Consider the following 25320-nt stretch of genomic DNA (forward strand, 5'->3'; position numbering starts at 1 on the left):
AGACACGATTTATGATTTTTTTTTTTTATTAACCAGACCATTTCGGTAAATAAGTATCACAGATATCTTACACATTGAACACATCATTATATTCAGTAATATGGAGTTTAAACTGTTGGATTTGCTCTTGTACTAAACTTCATCCAGCCATTGTTGTACATCCTCCAGCACAGCATCAAATGAATCCCCAGCACCACCAGTATTACCACCCTGTCTGCCATAGTCTCCCTATTGTAGAATAATACAGGCTTTAAGAATTTTATTGTTGCTGGAAATTAACACTACATTTTAATTAAAACCATTTCTTTAAAAATAATCTTGAATAATGTTCGGTTCCGGAAATGGTCCAGATATTTACCCGTAGCACAAACCATTTTGGCATCATAAACAAATAAAGGTAACAATGTTACCTTGATATATATTAACACTAGTCAAAAAATCGACATGTTATCAGTTTTCATAAAAGCTATTTCATGGCACATTTGAGCAGAAAATAGCTAGTTAAGTATCAAGTAATTTCATCTGGTCATGAGCTGACATCTGGAGTAACCAGTCACAATTTGATCACCTGAGGAATGTTTAGGCATAGGCGTCGGCTTCTGGTTAAAATCCTTAACTATCAATGTATTTTAAGATGAGGAAATGGATCAAAAGTGGTCATGATAGCTGATGATGCATCAACTGTGGATTGGAAGTAGGGTATGTTGGAGCGGTATGCAAGGGGCAATCTGATTGGTCACAGCTCTGTAAACAATACTAATTATAATTGTCGACCAATCAATAGCCTACTTCTGTTCCACAGTTGATACATCGTCTGATCTTCAAGTGTTAAACCTTGTTGATCAAGGAAGAGTAGGGGTTAATGTTTTTTTTTCTCTATAAATTGTAACAAAAAGCAGACGCCTTTGGTTTCGGAAATATGCGTGTATGCAGCATTAATCAATTTTACTGGTAAACGATGCAAGTTGTGATATAAATTCAAATAAAAACATTTTTGTAAGTCGATATTACCTGAAAAGAGCATTGAATTCCACCTTGTTTAGCAAAGAAATTCAATTTATCCGGGCTCTTATGTACAAGATCATAGAAACAGTCAGCGTTTACCACTGGCTGGTTATGTTGAGAAGACCCTGTAATGTCCTTTATATTGTTCAGAGGATATCCAGCAGTGGTTAACAGTGTCTCCAGAGGGTTCAAGAAAACCACCACAGATTTCTTTCAAGTAATCTTTGTTTGATGAGCCCAAACTTCTACATCCCTGCTTAGAGTTATTGCCCATCTCAAGCTGTTAATACAAATAAAATAACTTTATTTGAATGTTTATCAACACACACACAAAATAAGAATAAAAACTTACTAAAGCTGCACATGTGAGATCTCCTTTTTTTCCCCCTAAGTACATTATTGCCAGTATAACTAAGCAGCTCTTTATGATAAAAGTGCATGGTTTGACTGCTCAAGAAAAAGGATCCTGAAAATAGTTTTCAACACTTATGGCCGGGCTTACACATTGTGTCGCCTTATAAACATGGGGCCATGCAAAAGGTGTGAAACATCAAGAGTTGCATATGAATATAAAGTTTGTGAAACATGTATTTACAGGTGTCAGAACTTTCGTCCTCCATACCACAGGGGTTACAATCACATATGCTCTCTTCTCTAGCGGTGAAGAGAGCATATGTAATTGTAATCTGTGGTATCAGGAGGCGAATTCTGTGCTATAATCTACTGGTAAACATATACAATTCACTACAAACTGATCTTTACCTCCCTACCTCAATAATATTATTACATACCAATGGAGTCTTGTGCATCATCAATCCACTCACGGTGGATGTTTCTTCTGGAACTGTGTCGCCACATTCTGCAAAGGTTTCTAGTTCTAGGTCTGCAAAATGACTCCCAGTGTAGGTTCCTTGTGCAAATTCTGGTACACAACATTCTGTAGAAGTTTCTTGCCTAAGACCAATGATATCACTTGTCATTTCTTCTGGACCTGTAAAATGTCTCCCTACATGAATGCCTTGTACTTGAGTGGCACTACTTCCACCATAACCTCCATGTTCTATTTCGCTAAACCTACAACCATCAGTTTCTTGTCTTCTGCAATTAATGAAACCATCCCTTCGAGAGTCTTCATTTTCTAGATATGTAAAATCATTCAATGTTTCTTGTCTATTATTTGTGAAACCTACTTTCCCTGCAAATGTTTCTTGTCTTTGGCCTATGAAATTAACCTCTGTAGAAAATTCTTGGCCTTGTTCAAATCTGGTAAATAATTCATGCCCCAAGTCTTTGTAACTGCTTGCAGTGGCTTCCTGTTGTCCATCCACAAAACAACTCCCTGCAGAGGTTTCTTGGCCTCCATTGCAACCACCATATTTAGAAATCTCTTGTCTATTGTCTGTTAATCCTTCTTCTGCAGAAATATCTTTTTCTAGATTTGTGGAAATAATTTCTGCAGAGTCTTTGTCACGGTCAGACAAGTTGGTCAGTGAATGCCCTCTTCCTCCAGTATGACCCCTGACCCCACACCTTTTACTGGCAATGTCCCATAATCTGTCGGTGACTTCTGACTCCACATCTCGACTGTTATTGATCTGGGGTGATAAAACTTGTTTATCAAACACACTAGCAAACAGTGAAGTAGCAAACTGTTTACTTAAATTCATATCGCTTCACTTTTTAATAAGTTTACTTTAATTGATATCACTTCACTTTTGATCAATTAAATGTGATGGGAATCTGAACAATTTTACTTTATGTGTTAAAATTTGAAAGGCACCCTCAACACCATAGTGCTTTTGAGACTTTATGCCCATTCTTGATTTAACAAGCTAGTCACATTCTACACTACAACTTACAATTTAATTTTTGAAGGATTTAGTGATAAAAAAATATATGGCGTTAATTTGATAGGTATGTCTATCAGATTACCGAGAGAAGACTGAAGCAGCTTTGGCGGAATTCCTCATTACCACTGTGGGACAGGATATAGGCTATCGATTTGGCCATGTTGGGGATTGCCTTGGTGTAACACTCTGTCTGCGTTAACACAAAACATGTTTCATCATAAAAGGTGATCTTCATGGTGAATAGTTAAAACCCTGATTGTTCTTCTTGCACACATGAAACATTAGAACGCTTCTAATGGATTTGGTACCTGAATTTTTCTGTCTCAATCCACATCACTCTGACATTCCTTATATAAAACAGGTCATCATGACATATTCCTGGTATAGACAGAATAGCTACTATGAAATTCCTAGTGTAGACAAGTCACAATGACATATCCCTGTTGTAGACAGACAACTATAAAATTCCTGGTATAGACAGATCACCATGACATATCCCTGGTATAGACAGGTCACAATGACATTCTGGTATAGACAGGTCACTATGACATATTCTGGTATAGACACGTCACTATGACATTCTGGTATAGACAGGTCACTATGACATATTACTGGTATAGACAGGTCCCTATGACATATTCTGGTATAGACAGGTCACTATGACATATTACTGGTATAGACAGGTCACAATGACATATTACTGGTATAGACAGGTCACTATGACCTGGTATAGACAGGTCACTATGACATTCTGGTATAGACAGGTCACTATGACATATTTCTGGTATAGACAGGTCACTATGACATATTCCTGGTATAGACAGATCACTATGACATATTCCTGGTATAGACAGATCACCATGACATATTCTGGTATAGACAGGTCACTATGACATTCCTGGTATAGACCGGTCACTATGACATATTACTGGTATAGACAGATTACCATGACATATTCTGGTATAGACAGGTCACTATGACATTACTGGTATAGACAGGTCACTATGACATATTCCTGGTATAGACAGGTCACTATGACATATTCCTGGTAGAGACAGGTCACTATGACATATTCTTGATATAGACAGGTCCCTATGACATATTACTGGTATAGACAGGTCACTATGACATACTACTGTATAGACAGGTCATTATGACATATTCCTGGTATAGACAGGTCACTATGACATATTCTGGTATAGACAGGTCACTATGACATATTCTGGTATAGACAGGTTACTATGACATATTCCTGGTAGAGACAGGTCACTATGACATATTCTTGGTATAGACAGGTCACTATGACATATTACTGGTATAGACAGGTCACTATGAAATATTCTGGTATAGACAGGTCACTATGACATATTCTTGTATTGACAGGTCACCATGACATAGTCCTGGTATAGACAGGTCACTATGGACATATTCTGGTATAGACAGGTCACTATGACATATTCTGGTATAGACAGGTCACTATGACATATTCTGGTTATAGACAGGTCACTATGAAATATTCTGGTATAGACAGGTCACTATGACATATTCCTGGTATAGACAGATTACTATGACATATTCCTGTTATAGACAGGTCACTATAACATATTACTGGTATAGACAGGTCATTAGTCCCTATGACATATTCTGGTAGAGACAGGTCACTATGACATATTCCCGGTATAGACAGGTCACCATGACATATTCCTGGTATAGACAGGTTACTATGACATATTCCTCTTATAGACAGGTCACTATGACATATTCCTGGTATAGACAGGTCACTATGACATATTCCTGGTATAGACAGGTCACTATGACATATTCTGGTATAGACAGGTCACTATGACATTCCTGGTATAGACAGGTCACTATGACATATTACTGGTATAGACAGATTACCATGACATATTCTGGTATAGACAGGTGACTATGACATATTACTGATATAGACAGGTCACTATGTCATATTACTGGTATAGACAGGTCACTATGACATATTACTGGTATAGACAGGTCACTATGACATATTCTTGATATAGACAGGTCACCATGACATACTACTGTTATAGACAGGTCATTATGACATATTCCTGGTATAGACAGGTCACTATGACATATTCCTGGTATAGACAGGTCACTATGACATATTACTGGTATAAACAGATTACTATGACATATTACTGATATAGGCAGGTCACTATGACATATTACTGGTATAGACAGGTCACTATGACATATTCCTGGTATAGACAGGTCACTATGACATATTCCTGGTATAGACAGGTCACTATGACATATTCCTGGTAGAGACAGGTCACTATGGACACATTCTGGTATAGACAGGTCACTATGACATATTACTGGTATAGACAGGTCACTATGACATATTCTTGATATAGACAGGTCACCATGACATATTACTGGTATAGACAGGTCACTATGACATATTCCTGGTATAGACAGGTCACTATGACATATTCCTGGTATAGACAGGTCACTATGACATATTACTGGTATAGACAGGTCACTATGACATATTCTGGTTATAGACAGGTCACTATGACATATTCTGGTTATAGACAGGTCACTATGACATATTACTGGTATAGACAGGTCACTATGACATATTCTAGTATAGACAGGTCACTATGACATATTCTTGGTATAGACAGGTCACTATGACATATTCTGGTATAGACAGGTCACTATGGACATATTACTGGTATAGATACGTCACTATGACATATTCTATTATAGACAGGTCACTATGGCATATTACTGGTATAGACAGGTCACTGTGACATATTCCTAGTATAGACAGGTCACTATGACATATTACTGGTATAGACAGGTCACTATGACATATTACTGGTATAGACAGGTCACTATGACATATTCTATTATAGACAGGTCACTATGACATATTCTTGGTATAGACAGGTCACTATGACATATTCTGGTATAGACAGGTCACTGGCATATTACTGGTTTAGATACGTCACTTTGACATATTCTATTATAGACAGGTCACTATGGCATATTACTGGTATAGACAGGTCACTGTGACATATTCCTAGTATAGACAGGTCACTATGACATATTACTGGTATAGACAGGTCACTATGACATATTACTGGTATAGACAGGTCACTATGACATATTCTGGTTATAGACAGGTCATTATGACATAATACTGGTATAGACAGGTCACTATGACATATTACTGGTATAGACAGGTCACTATGACATATTACTGGTATAGAAAGGTCACTATGATATATTACTGGTATAGACAGGTCACTAGGACATATTCTGGTTATAGACAGGTCATTATGACATAATACTGGTATAGACAGGTCACTATGATATATTACTGGTATATACAGGTCACTATGACATATTACTGGTATAGACAGGTCACTATGACATATTCCTGGTATATACAGGTCACAATGACATATTACTGGTATAGACAGGTCACTGACATATTACTGGTATAGACAGGTCACTGACATATTACTGGTATAGACAGATCACTATGACATATTCTGGTATAGACAGGTCACTATGACATATTCTGGTATAGACAGGTCACTATGACATATTACTGGTACAGACAGGTCACTATGTCATATTACTGGTATAGACAGGTCACTATGACATATTCTGGTTATAGACAGGTCATTATGACATAATACTGGTACAGACAGGTCACTATGACATATTACTGGTATAGAAAGGTCACTATGATATATTACTGGTATAGACAGGTCACAATGACATATTCCTGGTATAGACAGGTCACTATGACATATTCTGGTATAGACAGGTCACTATGACATATTACTGGTATAGACAGGTCACTATGACATATTACTGGTATAGACAGGTCACTATGACATATTCCTGGTATAGACAGGTCACTATGACATATTCCTGGTATAGACAGGTCACTATGACATATTCCTGGTATAGACAGGTCACTATGACATATTCTGGTATAGACAGGTCACTATGACATATTCTGGTATAGACAGGTCACTATGACATATTCCTGGTATAGACAGGTCACTATGACATTCCTGGTATAGACAGGTCACTATGACATATTCCTGGTATAGACAGGTCACTATGACATATTCCTGTTATAGACAGGTCACTATGACATATTCCTGGTATAGACAGGTCACTATGACATATTCTGGTATAGACAGGTCACTATGACATATTACTGGTATAGACAGGTCACTATGACATATTCCTGTTATAGACAGGTCACTATGACACATTCCTGGTATAGACAGGTCACTATGACATTCTGATATAGACAGGTCACTATGATATATTCTGGTATAGACAGATCACTATGACATATTCCTGGTATAGTCAAGTCACCATTACACTACCAGTTAAGTCAGGTTACCATCACATTCTTATATCAGACAAATTATTATGACATTTCTGAATTGGATCAATGTGACTTTTCTAATTTGGACATAATGCTATGACATTCAACAATGTATGGTCAAAATAGGCTAAGTAGAGTCATCCACATTTATGATTTATGAAAGTAAAGAAAACCTTATCAAACATCAAATTCTAACTATATTTTTTTTTTCTTGAATGATCATCTGTATACATGTAACATTAATTTTAATATAAAGATATTGGAAACTACATTAACTTCTAATTGGAAGTTAATAAGATTTTAACACTTGGTCTTTCAATGCAACATACAGAACCTGACATTAGAGTAAATAACTAGAATGGTGTACCTTTTTGTCTGTTTCCTGGTGTGGTTTGAGCAGGCAGGCCACTACCTGTGAAATATTCTTCTCAATATCCTGTTGATGGTCTTTCAAAATACTGGGGTAATTATTACGCAACCACATATTCAATTCTGGAATTCATAAAAGCTAGAAAAATCAATCAGTTCTGCACCTTATGAAGATATGACTTGTTGAATTTGGAAATTTGGATACCAAACTTCATACCCCTGCTTTTCAGTACATGTATATGAAAAATCAAATATAACCCTGTGCCTCTTGGTGTATGAAAAGTTGTTTAAACATATTTGACCCCTGTGACCTTGACACCTGAACAAACTCAACAGCACTAAATTCATCACAGCAAGCTTTAGGGCGTGTATGATGACCTTAGGCCTCGTAGTTATTCAGAAGTTGTTCAAATACGAACACACATTTGTATTACTTACACCTGTGACCTTGATATTGAGTCGAGGTCATTCGTTTGAACAAACTTAATAGTTGACTTAATCCAAGCATGCTTCTACTCAAATATCATGAGACTGGGCCTCTTGGTAATTAAAAAGAATATTTAAATACTTCAACAGATTTGACCACTGTCACCTTGAAAATGGGTCAAGGTCATATTCAAACATATGCTAACAAACCTGTTACATCATGACTCTTAGGCTACAGAGACATTGACCACTGATGGGCAGATCCAAATATCAATATTCATGTCAAAACTTTGTAACTAATTTTGTATCATTCACATTAATTTTTTGTTATGAAAGGAGATCTGAACTTGACACCTCAGAAAAAAGCATAATAGTACATTTGTATAGGTATCTCTAAAACTATTAATATTTAGAAAGTAAAATGTAATACGTGTAGACAAACTTGATTTGTTTATTAGAGAGGAAGGTAAATTTCTTACCTATCTTTGTCTGTGCAGTCCTACCGTTTACACCAAAATGTACATGGATAAAAAGAATGAACTTTCTGTCCTCCTTTCTTTGTGTCTGTGGCACGGTTGACTCTAGCAGTGCAGCAAAATGACTTGAAAACCTGTCTAATATCAATTCCACACAAACAGTCTCTATCTAGTCTAGACATGGTTAATTTCTCATATTTTCAAATAAAAACACATGATGAAAAATATATATAAAAAATTTAATCCAATCTAAATATCTTACATCTGCACTTAAACATCACTACCACACTTGTCTTAAGGACTACTTTTGTATAAAAGTAATTATAAGCCTCTATTCATAACTGTATATTTTATCCTCTTATTTACAAGGTTGAACATGTCATACTACAGTTACAACATACTAACTGGCTGGGAGCACGTTTGACTGATGAATCCTGTGCAGTGAAGATGTGATGGTATTTCATGTGTTTATAGTGATTAATCTCCTTTGTGTTGTCCCGATAGACAGGTTGTAATATTAAACTCACAATATTAATGCATTGTTGTAAATTTATCTGTGTAAAAATATACTAAATATTAGGTCATCCTACTGTACATACCTTTCACCGAAACACTACTGTTATAAAAGTTCAGACCATATATATTCCATCGAATCTGTTCCAGAGGATTATACTGGACACGTGTGTCTTCTAAGACAGGGAATACTGGGACAGCATCGGGCCCAAACAGATACAGCTGTGGAGGACAAGTTTACAAGAATCTGAGACCCAGGTACATGTAAAGCTGTGGAGCACAAGTTTATAAAAATCTGAGACGGAAGGTAAAGCTGTGGAGGACAAGTTTATAAAAATCTGAGACGGAAGGTAAAGCTGTGGAGGACAAGTTATAAAAATCTGAGACCGTAGGTAAAGCTGTGGAGGACAAGTTATAAAAATCTGAGACCGAAGGTAAAGCTGTGGAGGACAAGTTTATAAAAATCTGAGACGGAAGGTAAAGCTGTGGAGGACAAGTTTATAAAAATCTGAGACGGAAGGTAAGGTAAAGCTGTGGAGGACAAGTTTATAAAAATCTGAGACCGAAGGTAAAGCTGTGGAGGACAAGTTTATAAAAATCTGAGACGGAAGGTAAGGTAAAGCTGTGGAGGACAAGTTTATAAAAATCTGAGACGGAAGGTAAATCTGTGGAGGACAAGTTATAAAAATCTGAGACCGTAGGTAAAGCTGTGGAGGACAAGTTATAAAAATCTGAGATCGAGGGTAAAGCTATGAAGGACAAGTTTATAAAAATCTGAGACCGAAGGTAAGGTAAAGCTTTGGAGGACAAGTATATAAAAATCTGAGATGGAAGGTAAGGTAAAGCTGTGGAGGACAAGTTTATAAAAATCTGAGATGGAAGGTAAGGTAAAGCTTTGGAGGACAAGTTTACAAGAATCTGAGACCCAGGTACATGTAAAGCTGTGGAGCACAAGTTTATAAAAATCTGAGACGGAAGGTAAAGCTGTGGAGGACAAGTTATAAAAATCTGAGACCGTAGGTAAAGCTGTGGAGGACAAGTTATAAAAATCTGAGATCGAGGGTAAAGCTATGAAGGACAAGTTTATAAAAATCTGAGACCGAAGGTAAGGTAAAGCTGTGGAGGACAAGTATATAAAAATCTGAGATGGAAGGTAAGGTAAAGCTGTGGAGGACAAGTTTATAAAAATCTGAGATGGAAGGTAAGGTAAAGCTTTGGAGGACAAGTTTACAAGAATCTGAGACCCAGGTACATGTAAAACTGTGGAGGACAAGTTTATAAAAATCTGAGACCGAGGGTAAAGCTATGAAGGACAAGTTTATAAAAATCTGAGACGAAAGGTAAGGTAAAGCTGTGGAGGACAAGTATATAAAAATCTGAGACGGAAGGTAAAGCTGTGGAGCACAAGTTTATAAAAATCTGAGACCGAAGGTAAAGCTATGAAGGACAATTTTTATAAAAATCTGAGACAGAAGGTAAGGTAAAGCTGTGGAGCACAAGTTTATAAAAATCTGAGACGGAAGGTAAGGTAAAGCTGTGAAGGAAAAGTTTATAAAAATCTGAAACAGAAGGTAAGGTAAAGCTTTGGAGGACAAGTTTATAAAAATCTGAGACGGAAGGTAAGGTAAAGCTGTGGAGGACAAGTATATAAAAATCTGAGACGGAAGGTAAGGTAAAGCTGTGTAGGAAAAGTTTATAAAAATCTGAGACGGAAGGTAAAGCTGTGGAGCACAAGTTTATAAAAATCTGAGACCGAAGGTAAAGCTATGAAGGACAATTTTTATAAAAATCTGAGACAGAAGGTAAGGTAAAGCTGTGGAGCACAAGTTTATAAAAATCTGAGACGGAAGGTAAGGTAAAGCTGTGGAGGAAAAGTTTATAAAAATCTGAAACAGAAGGTAAGGTAAAGCTTTGGAGGACAAGTTTATAAAAATCTGAGACGGAAGGTAAGGTAAAGCTGTGGAGGACAAGTTTATAAAAATCTGAGACGGAAGGTAAGGTAAAGCTGTGGAGGACAAGTTTATAAAAATCTGAGACGGAAGGTAAGGTAAAGCTGTGGAGGAAAAGTTTATAAAAATCTGAGACCGAGGGTAAAGCTTTGGAGGACAAGTTTATAAAAATCTGAGACGGAAGGTAAGGTAAATCTGTGGAGGACAAGTTTATAAAAATCTGAGACGGAAGGTAAGGTAAATCTGTGGAGGACAAGTTTATAAAAATCTGAGACGGAAGGTAAGGTAAAGCTGTGGAGGACAACTTTATAAAAATCTGAGACGGAAGGTAAGGTAAAGCTGTGGAGGACAAGTTTATAAAAATCTGAGACGGAAGGTAAAGCTGTGGAGGACAAGTTTATAAAAATCGAAGACTGAAGGAAAATATCTTAGACAGAAGATAAAGTTGTAGAGGACAAGTTTTTAAAGATCTGAGACAAAAGGTAAAGTTGTGGAGAACAAGTTTATAGAAATATCTGAGACAGAGGGTAAAGCTGTTACATGCAAGTTTATAACACTCACAGAAAACCAATTTTAGATATATAGGGTAAAGATCTGCAGAGCATGTTTAACATAACGCCAGTTGAGTGGATGGAACACAAAATCACAAACAGCCCAGGCTAATATAACCTCGTGGTTTAATGGTCGAGCAGGAGAACGGAAAACAACAAGCGAATGTAACATACAAAATACACCGGATAACAATATCCGGAATTGACGTGTATAAACTACAATACCAATATTGGCGCTACCCTTTTTTCTTTTGTCAAAAGATATGCTTATCAGAGTTCACATTGTTCTCTCAATGTTAATGGCACTTCTATAGGTTGGTAGCAATGGAAAATCATTCAAATAGAGTAAACAAAATTACAAGTTAAGACTACCGGTCTTCAAAGAAAACAGAGGAGTCTAGGATATACCATTAAAACAGTTAACTAATACAACTCGTAGTCTGCAAGACGCGTGGGCATCTGCTTTGTGCGACTGGAACGTCTGGGAGCATCACTGAGCGGGAGAGTCTGATTAAAGTTAGTAGTGGGTGAAACAACTTCAGTGTCACTATCAGTGGTAGCGTTGAAACAACCAGTGTCACTTCCAGGAGATGTGTGATTATTGGAAGAGTCAGCACCACCTCTGACGTCATCAGGGGGACTAGTGCTATTGTCCTGATCGCGAACAAGAGGCTGGGATATTACTGACGGGATATCCGGTTGCTGGGGTGGATTAGCATGTTCGACATGTTGGGGACAGTCATCACTAATCCATCTGTCACCCTGACACGGACTGATGACAACCACATCACTGTCGTGTGATTCAACTTTGTAGCATTCCTTGAGGCGAACGCGATACGAACTTTCGCGAAGTTGGTTGCCGACAAATTTTCGAATATTGCACCATGGGTGATCGATGCTGGTGACTAAATATCGATCCCTTGCTCGAGATTTGTTGCGGTCAGAATAGAGGTATACGAGATCCCCTGTTTTGAGTAACGGAGTAGGCAGTACACGACCAGAAGGGGTTTTGCTTTTTTCACTGTGAGCATGGTTTTCAATGCGAGATCGGTTTTGTTGGATGATGAGATCACGGTCGCTAATGGGGATCTGTCTGTTAAAAAACTGATCTCTTTGGGTCAACATTTCACGAGATGATAAACCACGTCCTCTGATTCTCGTATTTAAGCGTGCTGTAGCCGACGCGAGTAGCAACAGAGTTATTGCTCTGCATCCGGGCTCCAAGCGGAGAATTTCACATTCAAGCTCCTGAATTGCCTTTTCTGCTACAGGATTCTTGTCAGGGTTCTTAGCATTTCCGACCTCGATCGAAAGCCTATACTGGTGAAGAATGTCATCATTTAATAAGGCTTTAAAGCCTGGAGCCGGGTCAGTTCGTACAATAGCAAACGGGCCATCTAGAGGGTGATGTTCGATGCATAGGCGGATAAGTCCTTCACGTAGAGTGTCGTGGCGTTCATCGGGGAGAAGTGTAGCAGATGTGTAGGATGTAACGCATTCGCGGACGACAAGAATAAGCTGTCGTTCCCTTTTAATGACATCAGCAGCGAAACAACTTCCGACTGTGTCGGCAGGTTCACTTGTGGTTTGGTCTTTAACAAAAGCAGGGACACTCTTAAGAGCTGCGCACTGGTGGCACCCGTCGGATACGCGACTGATGGCGGCATCCAAGTCCAAGGCATAAAAATAGCGGCTGACCACAGTCTTGAGCTGATGAGAAGTTGGATGATCAAGCTTTATATGTAAAGACGTTAGAAGTCCGTCAAGAACCTGACGTGGGACAACTACACAGTCGGCAGAGGGAGAGAGTGGTGTATGACGTCGTACCACGAGAAGGCCATCGCTGGAAAGGGTGGCAACATTGAGGTAACGCTTCACGTCACGTATGTTAGTTTGTTTTTTTGAAGGACGTGTACCTTGACGCAAGTGGGCACACGAGCGTCGGAGATCCGCGCATTCCGACTGAATTGATAACCATGCTGAACGACTGGTAAACGGGAGTTTAACTGATCCGTCAAGTACTTCAGAAACCGAGAGACGGCGGACAGCCGTGTTGGATGTAGATGCAACAAAGGAACAAATTTGACATGTAGGCTCCAAACACTCAGTAGCGTTACGGCTTGCGAAGTCCGATGGTAAAATAGCTGATCCTGCGACATGCCTGATTGAAATTTGATACCTGCTGGCTGTTGAAAGGAAGGTTGTTACGCGTGGACTTGCAGAAAATTCTCCTTTACATAGCTTCCCGTACGCTTGAACACAGGGTTTACTGTCTGTAAGGACGCAAGGAGTTTGCGAAGATTGGATTAGGTATGGGCTGAAATGTTTGATGGCAGCAGCTATTGATAGCGCCTCGATTTCACATGGAAGCCAATTAACTTGGTTTTTCCTGAGTTTAGCGCTAAAATACCCAGCAACTTCCACGTTGCCATCTCGAGAAATGTACAAAGTAGCACCAAGTCCTGGGTTTTTCACTGCACCGTCAGTCACAATCCATAACTGATCATCAGGACAAGGAAGGGTGATGGAACGACTTGTTGATAACGCATCCTGGGCTTTCGCGAAAGAATGTAGAAGCTCGTCAGTCCAATGTAGTTTTTCCTTTGATTCACGTCCAGCGACGGCATCGTCAAGAGCGGAAAGTAGGACAGCGGTATGTTTCACGACTCTGGATAGCACTTTATATGCGCCAATAAAAGACCTTAGTCCTGTGACAGTGGTGGGAGGCGGGCAGCAAGACAAAGTAGCTATCCGGTGAGGACTGGCTTGAATAGTCCCGAGACGCCATATCCATCCGAGAATGGTTGTCTGCTTTGGAGCTATGACGGTTTTGTGGGCAGAGAGGCGAAGACCACATCGACGCAACGCACTGAGGACAGCTTTCCATATAGCAAGTAGTTCGTCAAGTGAGTTAGCACCACAGTATAAATCATCGGCGACCTTGGCAACGTTCCCCTGCTCAACAAGGTCGCCAAGGACACGACAAGTCAGCTCCTCTAGGGCAGTTTCTGAACCTGGCATACCCATAGCAGTGCGGGTGTAGACGCGTACGCCTTTGAAAGGGGTGACAACGCCACAAAACTTCATAGAGTCCTTCGAGAGAGGAATTTGGTAAAATGCCTGGCTGAGATCTGTACTTATTATGTACTTCCACTGAGCAATTTGTCGTAGCGTCGCATCAACATCGGGCATTAGAGACGGCTGTGGCTTACTGTATCTGCCTACATCAGCAAATGCTGTGACTAAACGAAAGCCTCCGCGGGGTTTTTTCACAAGAAAAGAAGGATTGACGTATTCTACGGCGACGTCCACATCTTCCGGTCGGCGGAAGACACCCAAGTCTTCGAGTTCGTCAAACTTGGCTTGCAGTTCCTGTAGCTGGTTTCGGGAGTATTGTGGGACGCGTCCTTTACGTTGAGGGGGCAAAACTAGTCCCATGTTGACCCGGGCTTTGAAAGCACCGGCAGCTCCGTTGTATACTTTGATTTTGGGATCAAATACTTCACTGAATTCCGTCAGAACATTCCGGAAGTGTGCGCGAACAGCATCAGTCATAATATTGTCAGGGTCAAGACTGACCAGGCGGATACTGTCGGATGGGTCGGGAGATTTAGACTGTTTGGGCGCAATGGGCGTTGGTTCAGTAGTAGTTGTGATGTCCGGTACGACGGTCGTACGAGCCATGCAAACGTGATCATGCCTTTTCACAGAGACAGGCTCACTTGTGAGATTAGGCAAACGAATTTTCCCTGATATGCTTTTAACGATTGTTGGCTTAGGCCAGTCCGGAGTGTGTCTCTCGACAGAATCACAGCGGGGTTCAATTGAGACGTCGCCATCGGAACCAGCAAACTCCTCTGGGAGATCAATTTCCAGGAACTCACCAGGCCATACGACAGACCTAGTGGGCGCACGGAGAACACAGGCGCGTCTCACTGCATGCCTATCCGCAGAAGTTTTTACAGAACCACACACATACACGTGGGAGTTTTTGAGGATGACCTCTCGCTTGGAAGGGCGTATGGATATGTCGTTTCTCTCCATGAAAGGTATGCCCGCCAATACATCGGAGTCTAGATTATCGACGACAAGGCCTTCAAAGAAAAGATCGTGCCCATCACGAGAAAAGTGAGTACGGGTCTCTCCGATAACTTTGAGCAAAGAAGATCCATCAGCCTGATGTGCGGATTGGGTACTTCCTGTTATTTTTGCACCTAGGAGCTCGGCACAAGATGCCTTCATCATATTACCAGTCGCACCACTATCTATGGTAAGTCGAACAGGGATATGACCATGGAAGGTGTCCAGGTAAGGTGATTGTCGAATAACAACTCGCTGTATGAGATCGGGGCCTTCGTTGGAGTCAGGGTTATCAGAATCGTCGTTGGTAGCGTTTTCATCTAAACCGACGACTGTGCGAGCCTTGGCTATAAAACTTCTGTCACCAGGCGGAAGAAATGTACACTTGCTGAGAAAGTGGTCATGTGGCCTCTTAGCTTCCTTGCAAAGCGGACAAACGCGTTTGTTTCTTGCACCATGAAAAACAGTTTTTGATTTTGGGAAGCTTGACACGGCGGCTCGCATAGCTTTAGCGTCCTCACCAGCCTGTAATTCTTCACACAACGAGTCTAAAGCCCGAGAGATTTCTGGCTTGATTGAGGCCAACGTACGAGATCTGAGTTCAGTACCATAACGCTGTTTGACAAGTTTCGGTAAATCCGGGTTTATCAGACGTAACCAGGTTAACACAACGAAATTTTCCAGGGACGGTGAAAGTTCTTCGTCCTCGGTGACTTCCTCCCCGTGATGACTAATGCCGGAATCTTTGCACAAGAGATTGTCCTCAACAAATGCGATAAGGCGTTGGTACAAATCTTCCGGTCGTTCGTTTGGGTCTAATTTTATACTTGAAAAGTCAATAAAGTGGGCCCCGGTTGATTGAAAACCATAATGTAAGCGAATGGTTTGCCATATTTGGTCAATAGAAATGGAGTTCTTAACAATGGTGTTTCTAGATACGACCGGTGTCATGCATAATATGTACCCCCCTACCAAAAGGTATCTGGATACTTTTTATTCCTGCATAAAATGTACCCCCCTTGCATAAAAAGTACCCCCTACCAATTTTTTTAAAATTTTGACTTTATCAATCTGAAATTGTGAAGATACGATAAGAGGACCCAAGGGATGTCATTTTTAATGTTTCTCACCCCACCTCACCAAATCCCCACCCCAGGGCCAAAAAAATGAAAAAAAAAATGTTTTGCTCAAACTTCCAAATATGACTTGGAATCGACACTGGAAACCTTCATATGCATAGAAAAAACATCTCGCAACTTCCCCACCCCCCGGATACTTTTTATTCTCCTGCATAAAAAGTACCCCCCTACCAAAAATCTTTAATTTTGACTTTATCAATCTGAAATTGTGAAGATATGATAAGAGGACCCAAGGGATGTCATTTTTAATGTTTCTCACCCCATCCCACCAAATCCCCACCCCAGGGCCAAAAAAATGAAAAACATTTTTTTTTTGCTTATAAACTTCCAAATATGACCAAGGATCAACATAGGAAACCTTCAAATGCATATAAAAGATAATTCGCAAATTCCCCACCCCCCCCCGGATACTTTTTATTCTCCTGCATAAAATGTACCCCCCGGATACTTTTTATTCTCCTGCATAAAAAGTACCCCCCTACCAAAAATCTTTAATTTTGACTTTATCAATCTGAAATTGTGAAGATATGATAAGAGGACCCAAGGGATGTCATTTTTAATGTTTCTCACCCCACCTCACCAAATCCCCACCCCAGGGCCAAAAAAATGAAAAAAAATTTTTTTTGCTCAAACTTCCAAATATGACTTGGAATCGACACTGGAAACCTTCATATGCATAGAAAAAACATCTCGCAACTTCCCCACCCCCCGGATACTTTTTATTCTCCTGCATAAAATGTACCCCCCGGATACTTTTTATTCTCCTGCATAAAAAGTACCCCCCTACCAAAAATCTTTAATTTTGACTTTATCAATCTGATATTGGGAAGATATGTTAAGAGGACCCAGGGGATGTCATTTTTAATGTTTCTCACCCCACCTCACCAAATCCCCACCCCAGGGCCAAAAAAATGAAAAAAAAATTTTTTTGCTCAAACTTCCAAATATGACTTGGAATCGACACTGGAAACCTTCATATGCATAGAAAAAACATCTCGCAACTTCCCCACCCCCCAACTGTTATACATGTAAGAAAGGAAATGTAGTAAAAGTGTGGTACAATAGTATTATATAGAACATTATATATATTGTTTATCATGTTCAAAAACTGAGAATAAATATGTACTTTAAAAAGAAGACTGAATATCAAGAATGACATTTACTCCAGAATAACATGATATCTCATATATACTGATATTATTTAAACTTTTCCTAGTGTAAATAAAAGAAATTATTATTTTTTTTTTATTTTTTATTTATTTATTTATTGTTTTTACAATATTGATCTTTGAGCAAGTTTGGAAAAATTAACTTGCTATGGTTATCATCTGTAACTTCAGAGTAAACAGATAGTGACTCATATTAATCTTAAATGTGTCATCTATAATTCAGATAAAAAAAAATCCCTTGGGTCCTCTTATCATATCTTCCCAATTTCAGATTGATAAAGTCAAAATTAAAGATTTTTGGTAGGGGGGTACTTTTTATGCAGGAGAATAAAAAGTATCCGGGGGGTACATTTTATGCAGAAGAATAAAAAGTATCCGGGGGGTGGGGGATTTGCGAATTGTCTTTTATATGCATTTGAAGGTTTCCTATGTTGATCCTTAGTCATATTTGGAAGTTTAAGCAAAAAATTTTTTTTTTTAATTTTTTGGCCCTGGGGTGGGGATTTGGTGGGATGGGGTGAGAAACATTGAAAATGACATCCCTTGGGTCCTCTTATCATATCTTCCCAATTTCAGATTGATAAAGTCAAAATTAAAGATTTTTGGTAGGGGGGTACTTTTTATGCAAGGGGGGTATGTTTGGTAGGGGTATAAAAAGTATCCGGTTAATTTTTATGCAGAATAAAAAGTATCCGGATACTTATTATGCAGGAGGTACATATTATGCATGACACCGGACAATAGTTGGCTATTTGGCCTAACATTAACTCCAACATGTTGACCTTTTGTTCACGAGTCCGACGATTGCGTTGAGGAACCTCGTCACCATCATTCACAAATCCACGGAAAGCGGATGCTTTTGATTTCTTTAACCAGTGGGCACCGTTGACCAAAAACGGGGCGAAGTTGGGGTCTAATGAAAGTGTATATAATAAGTTCTGACGCCAATTTTCGAAAGAGTTCACTGTTTCGATTTTGGTTAAACACCATTGTTTTGGTGCTCTGTGTGTGTTAGCCATTGTGATGAGCTATACTGTACTGTACTGTAAATAGACTGGGCTATCCTCGGTAGACTTTACTACGGTATGACTTCTGTGTTTAGCGTGTCCGATGTATAACATGTACTTACAAAGTTTGTTTGTAGTCAGGAGTGAGATCGTAAATCGCTGCCACCACGCCAGTTGAGTGGATGGAACACAAAATCACAAACAGCCCAGGCTAATATAACCTCGTGGTTTAATGGTCGAGCAGGAGAACGGAAAACAACAAGCGAATGTAACATACAAAATACACCGGATAACAATATCCGGAATTGACGTGTATAAACTACAATACCAATATTGGCGTAAGCATTTTCTATTGATAACTTTGACCATGCTTAATGATCATTTGAAGCCCCTGCCCTTCGTCTTTTTTGCACAATACTTACTTTTATCAGTCCCTGTTTGGCACAAGTTCTATGTTTGCCAATTCCTCCTCCTTGTATGAAGTTCATATGAGCTACCACTTGTAGCGAGACAGTGTAAGGACGGGAGGAATTGTCTGTCCTCACAAACAACGGAGTTACCTCACTACAGACAGGCACCAAACACGGAGTGGAACAACTATAGGAGGTGTTTCTGAAATGTAATTAGTAATCATCAATATCATATACTGGAACAATTAATCTACTGATACATTTACCATCTATTGTGTCAGCTCCATAGTATTGTAGGTAGGGCTAAATCACTCCTTATATCAAAACATGTTTGTGTGACAATATTGCAATAAGAGTATCTAAAATTTTCACAGAATTAATAAATCACATCACATGAATTATATATCCAGATGAAAAAATATTACCTATATATATAATATGTATATACATTACAACATAAAAATAGTAATACATCCAGTTTTACATCATGGATCATGCTATATTGATGTAAAGTTTACATCATGGATCATACTGTATTGATGTAAAGTTTACATCATGGATCATGCTGTATTGATGCAAAGATTACATAATGGATCATGCTGTATTGATGTAAAGTTTACATTATTGATCATACTGTATTGATGTAAAGTTTACATAATGGATCATACTGTATTGATGTAAAGTTTACATCATGGATCATACTGTATTGATGTAATTAAAGTTTGCATCATGGATCATGCTGTATTGATGTTAAGTTTACATCATGGATCATGCTGTATTGATGTAAAGTTTACATAATGGATCATGCTGTATTGATGTAAAGTTTACATTATTGATCATGCTTTATTGATGTAAAGTTTACATCGTGGATCATGCTGTATTGATGTAAAGTTTACATCATGGATCATGCTGTATTGATGTTAAGTTTACATCATGGATCATGCTGTATTGATGTAAAGTTTACATAATGGATCATGCTGTATTGATGTAAAGTTTACATTATTGATCATGCTTTATTGATGTAAAGTTTACATTATTGATCATGCTTTATTGATGTAAAGTTTACATCGTGGATCATGCTGTATTGATGTTAAGTTTACATCATGGATCATGCTGTATTGATGTAAAGTTTACATAATGGATCATGCTGTATTGATGTAAAGTTTACATAATGGATCATGCTGTATTGATGTAAAGTTTACATTATTGATCATGCTTTATTGATGTAAAGTTTACATCGTGGATCATGCTGTATTGATGTAAAGTTTACATCATGGATCATGCTGTATTGATGTTTAGTTTACATCATGGATCATGCTGTATTGATGTAAAGTTTACATAATGGATCATGCTGTATTGATGTAAAGTTTACATTATTGATCATGCTTTATTGATGTAAAGTTTACATCGTGGATCATGCTGTATTGATGTGAAGTTTACATCATGGATCATGCTGTATTGATGTAAAGTTTACATTATTGATCATGCTTTATTGATGTAAAGTTTACATCGTGGATCATGCTGTATTGATGTGAAGTTTACATCATGGATCATGCTTTATTGATGTAAAGTTTACATCGTGGATCATGCTGTATTGATGTGAAGTTTACATCATGGATCATGCTGTATTGATGTAAAGTTTACATTATTGATCATGCTTTATTGATGTAAAGTTTACATCATGGATCATGCTGTATTGATGTGAAGTTTACATCATGGATCATGCTGTATTGATGTACTTCCTAAAAAATCAATATGTATGAAAACAATTGTACATGGTACTTACATGCAGTCGAATGAATATGTGGTACACATGCACATTTTCACATATTGCTGTAACCAAATCTAAAACTAAACATGCATTGGTTGATAAATAAATCCAGCAGAGGTGTTAATGCCCATTTAACTCTGTAATGCAACAGGAAACAGCATTTTAATTTATTTACCTTAGAAAATAGGATGGATCTCCACATATTTCTAACAAACTTCTTGATACATTCAACGATGTGCAACTGGAAAAGATACAATTATCCTCATTTTTATTCATTGTGTTATTTCTAGATCCTAGCATTCTTCTTGCTTTTAGCCCAATTATTTAATTGTTTGATCATGTCAGGTATTTGCATTCCTGATAGATTTTAATTATATCCACATGTAAGTGATTTAACATAATGATATGTATTCTACATTTGATTGAAAAATATTATATCTGTAGTTGATAGTCTGTTCTAAATATGGCTTGTTGAAAAGCAATACACATAAAAAAATTATTCTAAAAATTGACGGAAACTAAGAGAGATCAATCTAGAATTATTCCAAACAATTTGAAATATTTTTAATTAAGTATTTTTTTAGATAGGATAAAAGTAAGGTACCCCGGTAAAAACTAATTGAGATATAAACGGGTTCGAAAAATAGCTTTCCTGGGGTATGATATCTGTGTTAATGATGCCTGGAGATGGTTTTGTGTCATCTTTTTAACACTTCTTAACCCCCCCTACTAAAAAGGATTTGAAATACCCAAAAAGAATAAATTGGGATATATGTTTTATAAAAAATGAACAATACATTTTCAAACCTCAAATCAGATTCACACAAATTCTCGAAGATTTTCATATTGAACTCCAGGTGCATCTGCAATAGGAAAACATATCATTTGATAAAAAATCAGGAATTTAATCATATTTTGAGATTGATATTCATTTCACTGGCCTTGATGCTTATATCATTACGCATTATATGTAATCAAATAGAAAACAGACACATGCAAACAAACAGAATTTTCTCTACTTGGTAAAACAAATGAAACCTTGTGGTCAGAAAAAAATGCTTCCTCTAGATCATTCAGTTATTTACCTTTGGGTTGAAAATCTTGAATAACCAAAGATACTTGTAAATTTTCTGGCATTCAAGCATCATCAAGGTTTTGGAGAGGAGGATCTAGAACATAACAAACAAGCAGAAATACTGCAAATATCTACATATCATTTTCAATTTTAACACGTTTTACTTACATCATGTTAATCACAACTCTTAATATAGCCAGCAACTATATTTTGAAGTGCCTCACTCTGCCATCCCATAACTTGCACATGTACATAATTTGACAAGTGTAGGTGACATAGCATGATACAATGCGACACTGAACAAAGAACCATAACTCTGTATGTTGTGGCACCAGAGATTGAACAATTATCTCAACTTCCCGAAGCTGTACCTGCTTACACATTGTGGCTGTTGGTAGGTGACACATTGTGCAAGATATGACCTCGACAAAGTGACACACAGTGAAAGGAAGGGCCATAATTTTCATTTACAATGTATAATGAGGTACATGTCTAGATATTACCAGCTGACATTCTGCCACCAGAAGAAGTATTTTTCATGATTATATGACAGATGTAGGTGAAAGAATTATGAAATGTTGTCTGCACAAAGTGATTAACAGAAAAATCTGCAGGCTCCTGTAACAGTCTGATGGGAAGACAAAATGACTTTACCCGGTAGTTAAAAAATGATAGCAGACCTGCTGTGACATTAAAATTCTTAAACAGATATGTATTCCCATGCCATGCTCATAGACTGAAATCTGGCAGTGCATTTCAGGTTACCTTCATAACATTATTGAAGATCTTAAATTGGTAAGATGACTTAAGAATTCCTTCAGGGGTTAGTTGGTATCAGCCTTAGAGCAGATGACACCCATAGTTAAATTATTCTTAGACAGCAGGGCTTTTTGGGCCGTTAATGGGCCCCATTCCCAATTGAAACAATTTCATATTAAAGTCCCATTCCCAAAATTTGCAGATCGCTGTGAGATGCTGACAACATATTCTGATTTATATGGTAACTTACTCGGAGATGTAGAGTGACTCCCCCTGCTTTTTTTGAAGACTTTGTGGAGGTGTTAAGGCAGTGAAGGACAAGTGAAGACTGGTCATCACTGGGGAGGACTTGGAAACTCTTTTGTGTCATCAGGCCGGGAGACTGGAGATACTGGATACACAAGTGACTCTCATCCTCGGTGAACTGCATGGCACTCAGGACAGGAAGCAGCTCACTGTCCTGTGTTTGTGTTACTGGTGTTAGGAGAACCAAGGTGAAATATGATGCCAGGAAGAGTAATCTGACATAAAACATATTGTCTCATCTTCTCATCTTTTACATCTTATTATCTTTTCAGTTAATCTTTCTGAATACACATTACGTACCCAGACACTTTCTTATACATGTATTCATTAAAACCAACTGTGAACATACCCAGACACTTTCTTATACATGTATTCATTAAAACCAACTGTGAACATACCTAGACACTTTCTTATACAGTGTACCTGTATTCATTAAAACCATAGTCTTTGTTGAATTTTGATAATTCTATTGTATCATCTTCACTAACAAAGGGTTACAATAGCTACCTTATTGAGCCATGTAACACAAGTGATACTCAATAATGTAGGAGTGATATACATACAGCTGGACAAAAGTTCTTCTGAATTGGCTGAACTGGAATGTACTGAAAATAAAATAAATATCAAATATCATATAATTTTTGTACATTGATAGGGAGATGGAATTGATCTGAAAATGAAAATTGTACATTAATATTATTTGATGTAGTCAAGAATTATATTGGAATATCAGGTTTTCCAAAAGCAAAAGACAGAAACATCACCAGGATTTAGCTGTCAAGTTTTTTTTATGAAAATATGATTCTATCAATAATTATAGTTTTATTATGTCAACATTCAGACATATGCTTGAAGTGTTCTAAGCTTCCATTCATTCTGATAAAATATGGATGATCATTAACTTTGATCCAAACTGGATAATGGCTAATTAAAAGATAGGTAATCTGGTTTGACCAATTAAAAAATAAAATGCCATTGAATGTGTTGCTAAATATTGACATAAACATTTTTATTGTACTGCAGAAATCACTAATAAATTATGAGATTGCAGGATAGAAAAAAATTTCATTTTTATTTTTCCTCCCAATCAGAAAAATTATTTACAATACATGCAAAAGAACATCACATTATTTGTCAAGATCAGAATCGGGGTCCAGAATATTCATTCAGAGCACTATCTCTAATAATAGTGTCCTGTAAGTGCTCCTGTTAGATAAAAAAAAGTTCACGAACATTTTAAATGAAACAAACATGCTTCATTTTCATCTTCTTTTCCAGCTGTTTTGATGTTCAGTTTCAAACTTTTGAAGACAGTCCCTGTTGTTTTATCTGTGGCAAAATGCAACATTTCAATTATCTGCAATATAAAGGAAAAATATTTAAGAAATGTTATATACTATGTTGTCTGATGATGAAATATTGATCTATATATTAAAATGTTTTAAAAAACAAACAAGAGATGGAAAATGCAACAGGACCAGACAAGGTTTGAACTTTTTTTTAAAACATCAAGACGATGCTGTCCTATGTACAACTTGATGACAGCTCTGGGTTCAAATGGGTGCTTGCTTAGCAAAGTATAATGCATTGAAAAATCTGATAGATTTATGGACCAATATAAGATATCTTTTAAAAGTCTGACAAAACATAGGAAACCTTCATTACGATGGGCCTCCTTTATACAGTTGTTCTGTGAGGTAGTCACCAACTACTACAATGCTATCTCGCCTCCGAATGACCCCGGCTGACAGGCGATTGGTTAAATCAAGCGAACAATAGGATCTCTAGGATATTTGACCATGCCTGAATCACATGTCATATCATTTTAAGGTTACCTCTTGCACAGCTCTGTGAATTGCTAAATTTCCATTTGCTGTCATTATTGCAAGTTGCACTGCTGTTTATAACTGGTAAAATGCGTCTTGGAAGAATGGATCCAACTATTTTTTTAGGTTTAGGCATAATACACACAGTCTACCGAGACTTGTTTTTTGTTTTCTTTGCTCACTCATACTTCCATCCAGAACAACTTTATAAAACGCATCGTCATCACTATC

The 25320-nt window shown here is 37.8% G+C and overlaps 1 protein-coding gene across 2 annotated transcripts; it reads right to left on the reverse strand.

Moving 5' to 3' along the window:
• On the reverse strand, positions 1-25275 carry LOC117323704. Of its 2 annotated transcripts, XM_033879116.1 has the most exons (14): positions 25099-25275; positions 24497-24620; positions 23827-23868; positions 23208-23431; positions 22209-22292; positions 21299-21986; positions 19365-19554; positions 9134-9269; positions 8538-8672; positions 7631-7755; positions 2938-3045; positions 1797-2600; positions 1012-1285; positions 1-228 (listed from the first exon to the last, which is right to left on the reverse strand). In XM_033879116.1, the coding sequence occupies exons 6-13, from the start codon at positions 21421-21423 to the stop codon at positions 1115-1117; spliced, it is 1794 nt and encodes a 597-aa protein (XP_033735007.1). In that variant the 5' UTR covers positions 21424-21986; positions 22209-22292; positions 23208-23431; positions 23827-23868; positions 24497-24620; positions 25099-25275; the 3' UTR covers positions 1-228; positions 1012-1114. The 2 variants fall into 2 exon arrangements, with proteins under 2 accessions (XP_033735007.1, XP_033735008.1); XM_033879117.1 differs by lacking the exons at positions 23827-23868; positions 24497-24620; positions 25099-25275 and having other exon boundaries at positions 23208-23447.
• Positions 25276-25320: the final 45 nt, after the last annotated feature.

The sequence above is a fragment of the Pecten maximus genome, chromosome 3, assembly GCF_902652985.1.
Source record: "Pecten maximus chromosome 3, xPecMax1.1, whole genome shotgun sequence".
Classification (NCBI taxonomy): domain Eukaryota; kingdom Metazoa; phylum Mollusca; class Bivalvia; order Pectinida; family Pectinidae; genus Pecten; species Pecten maximus.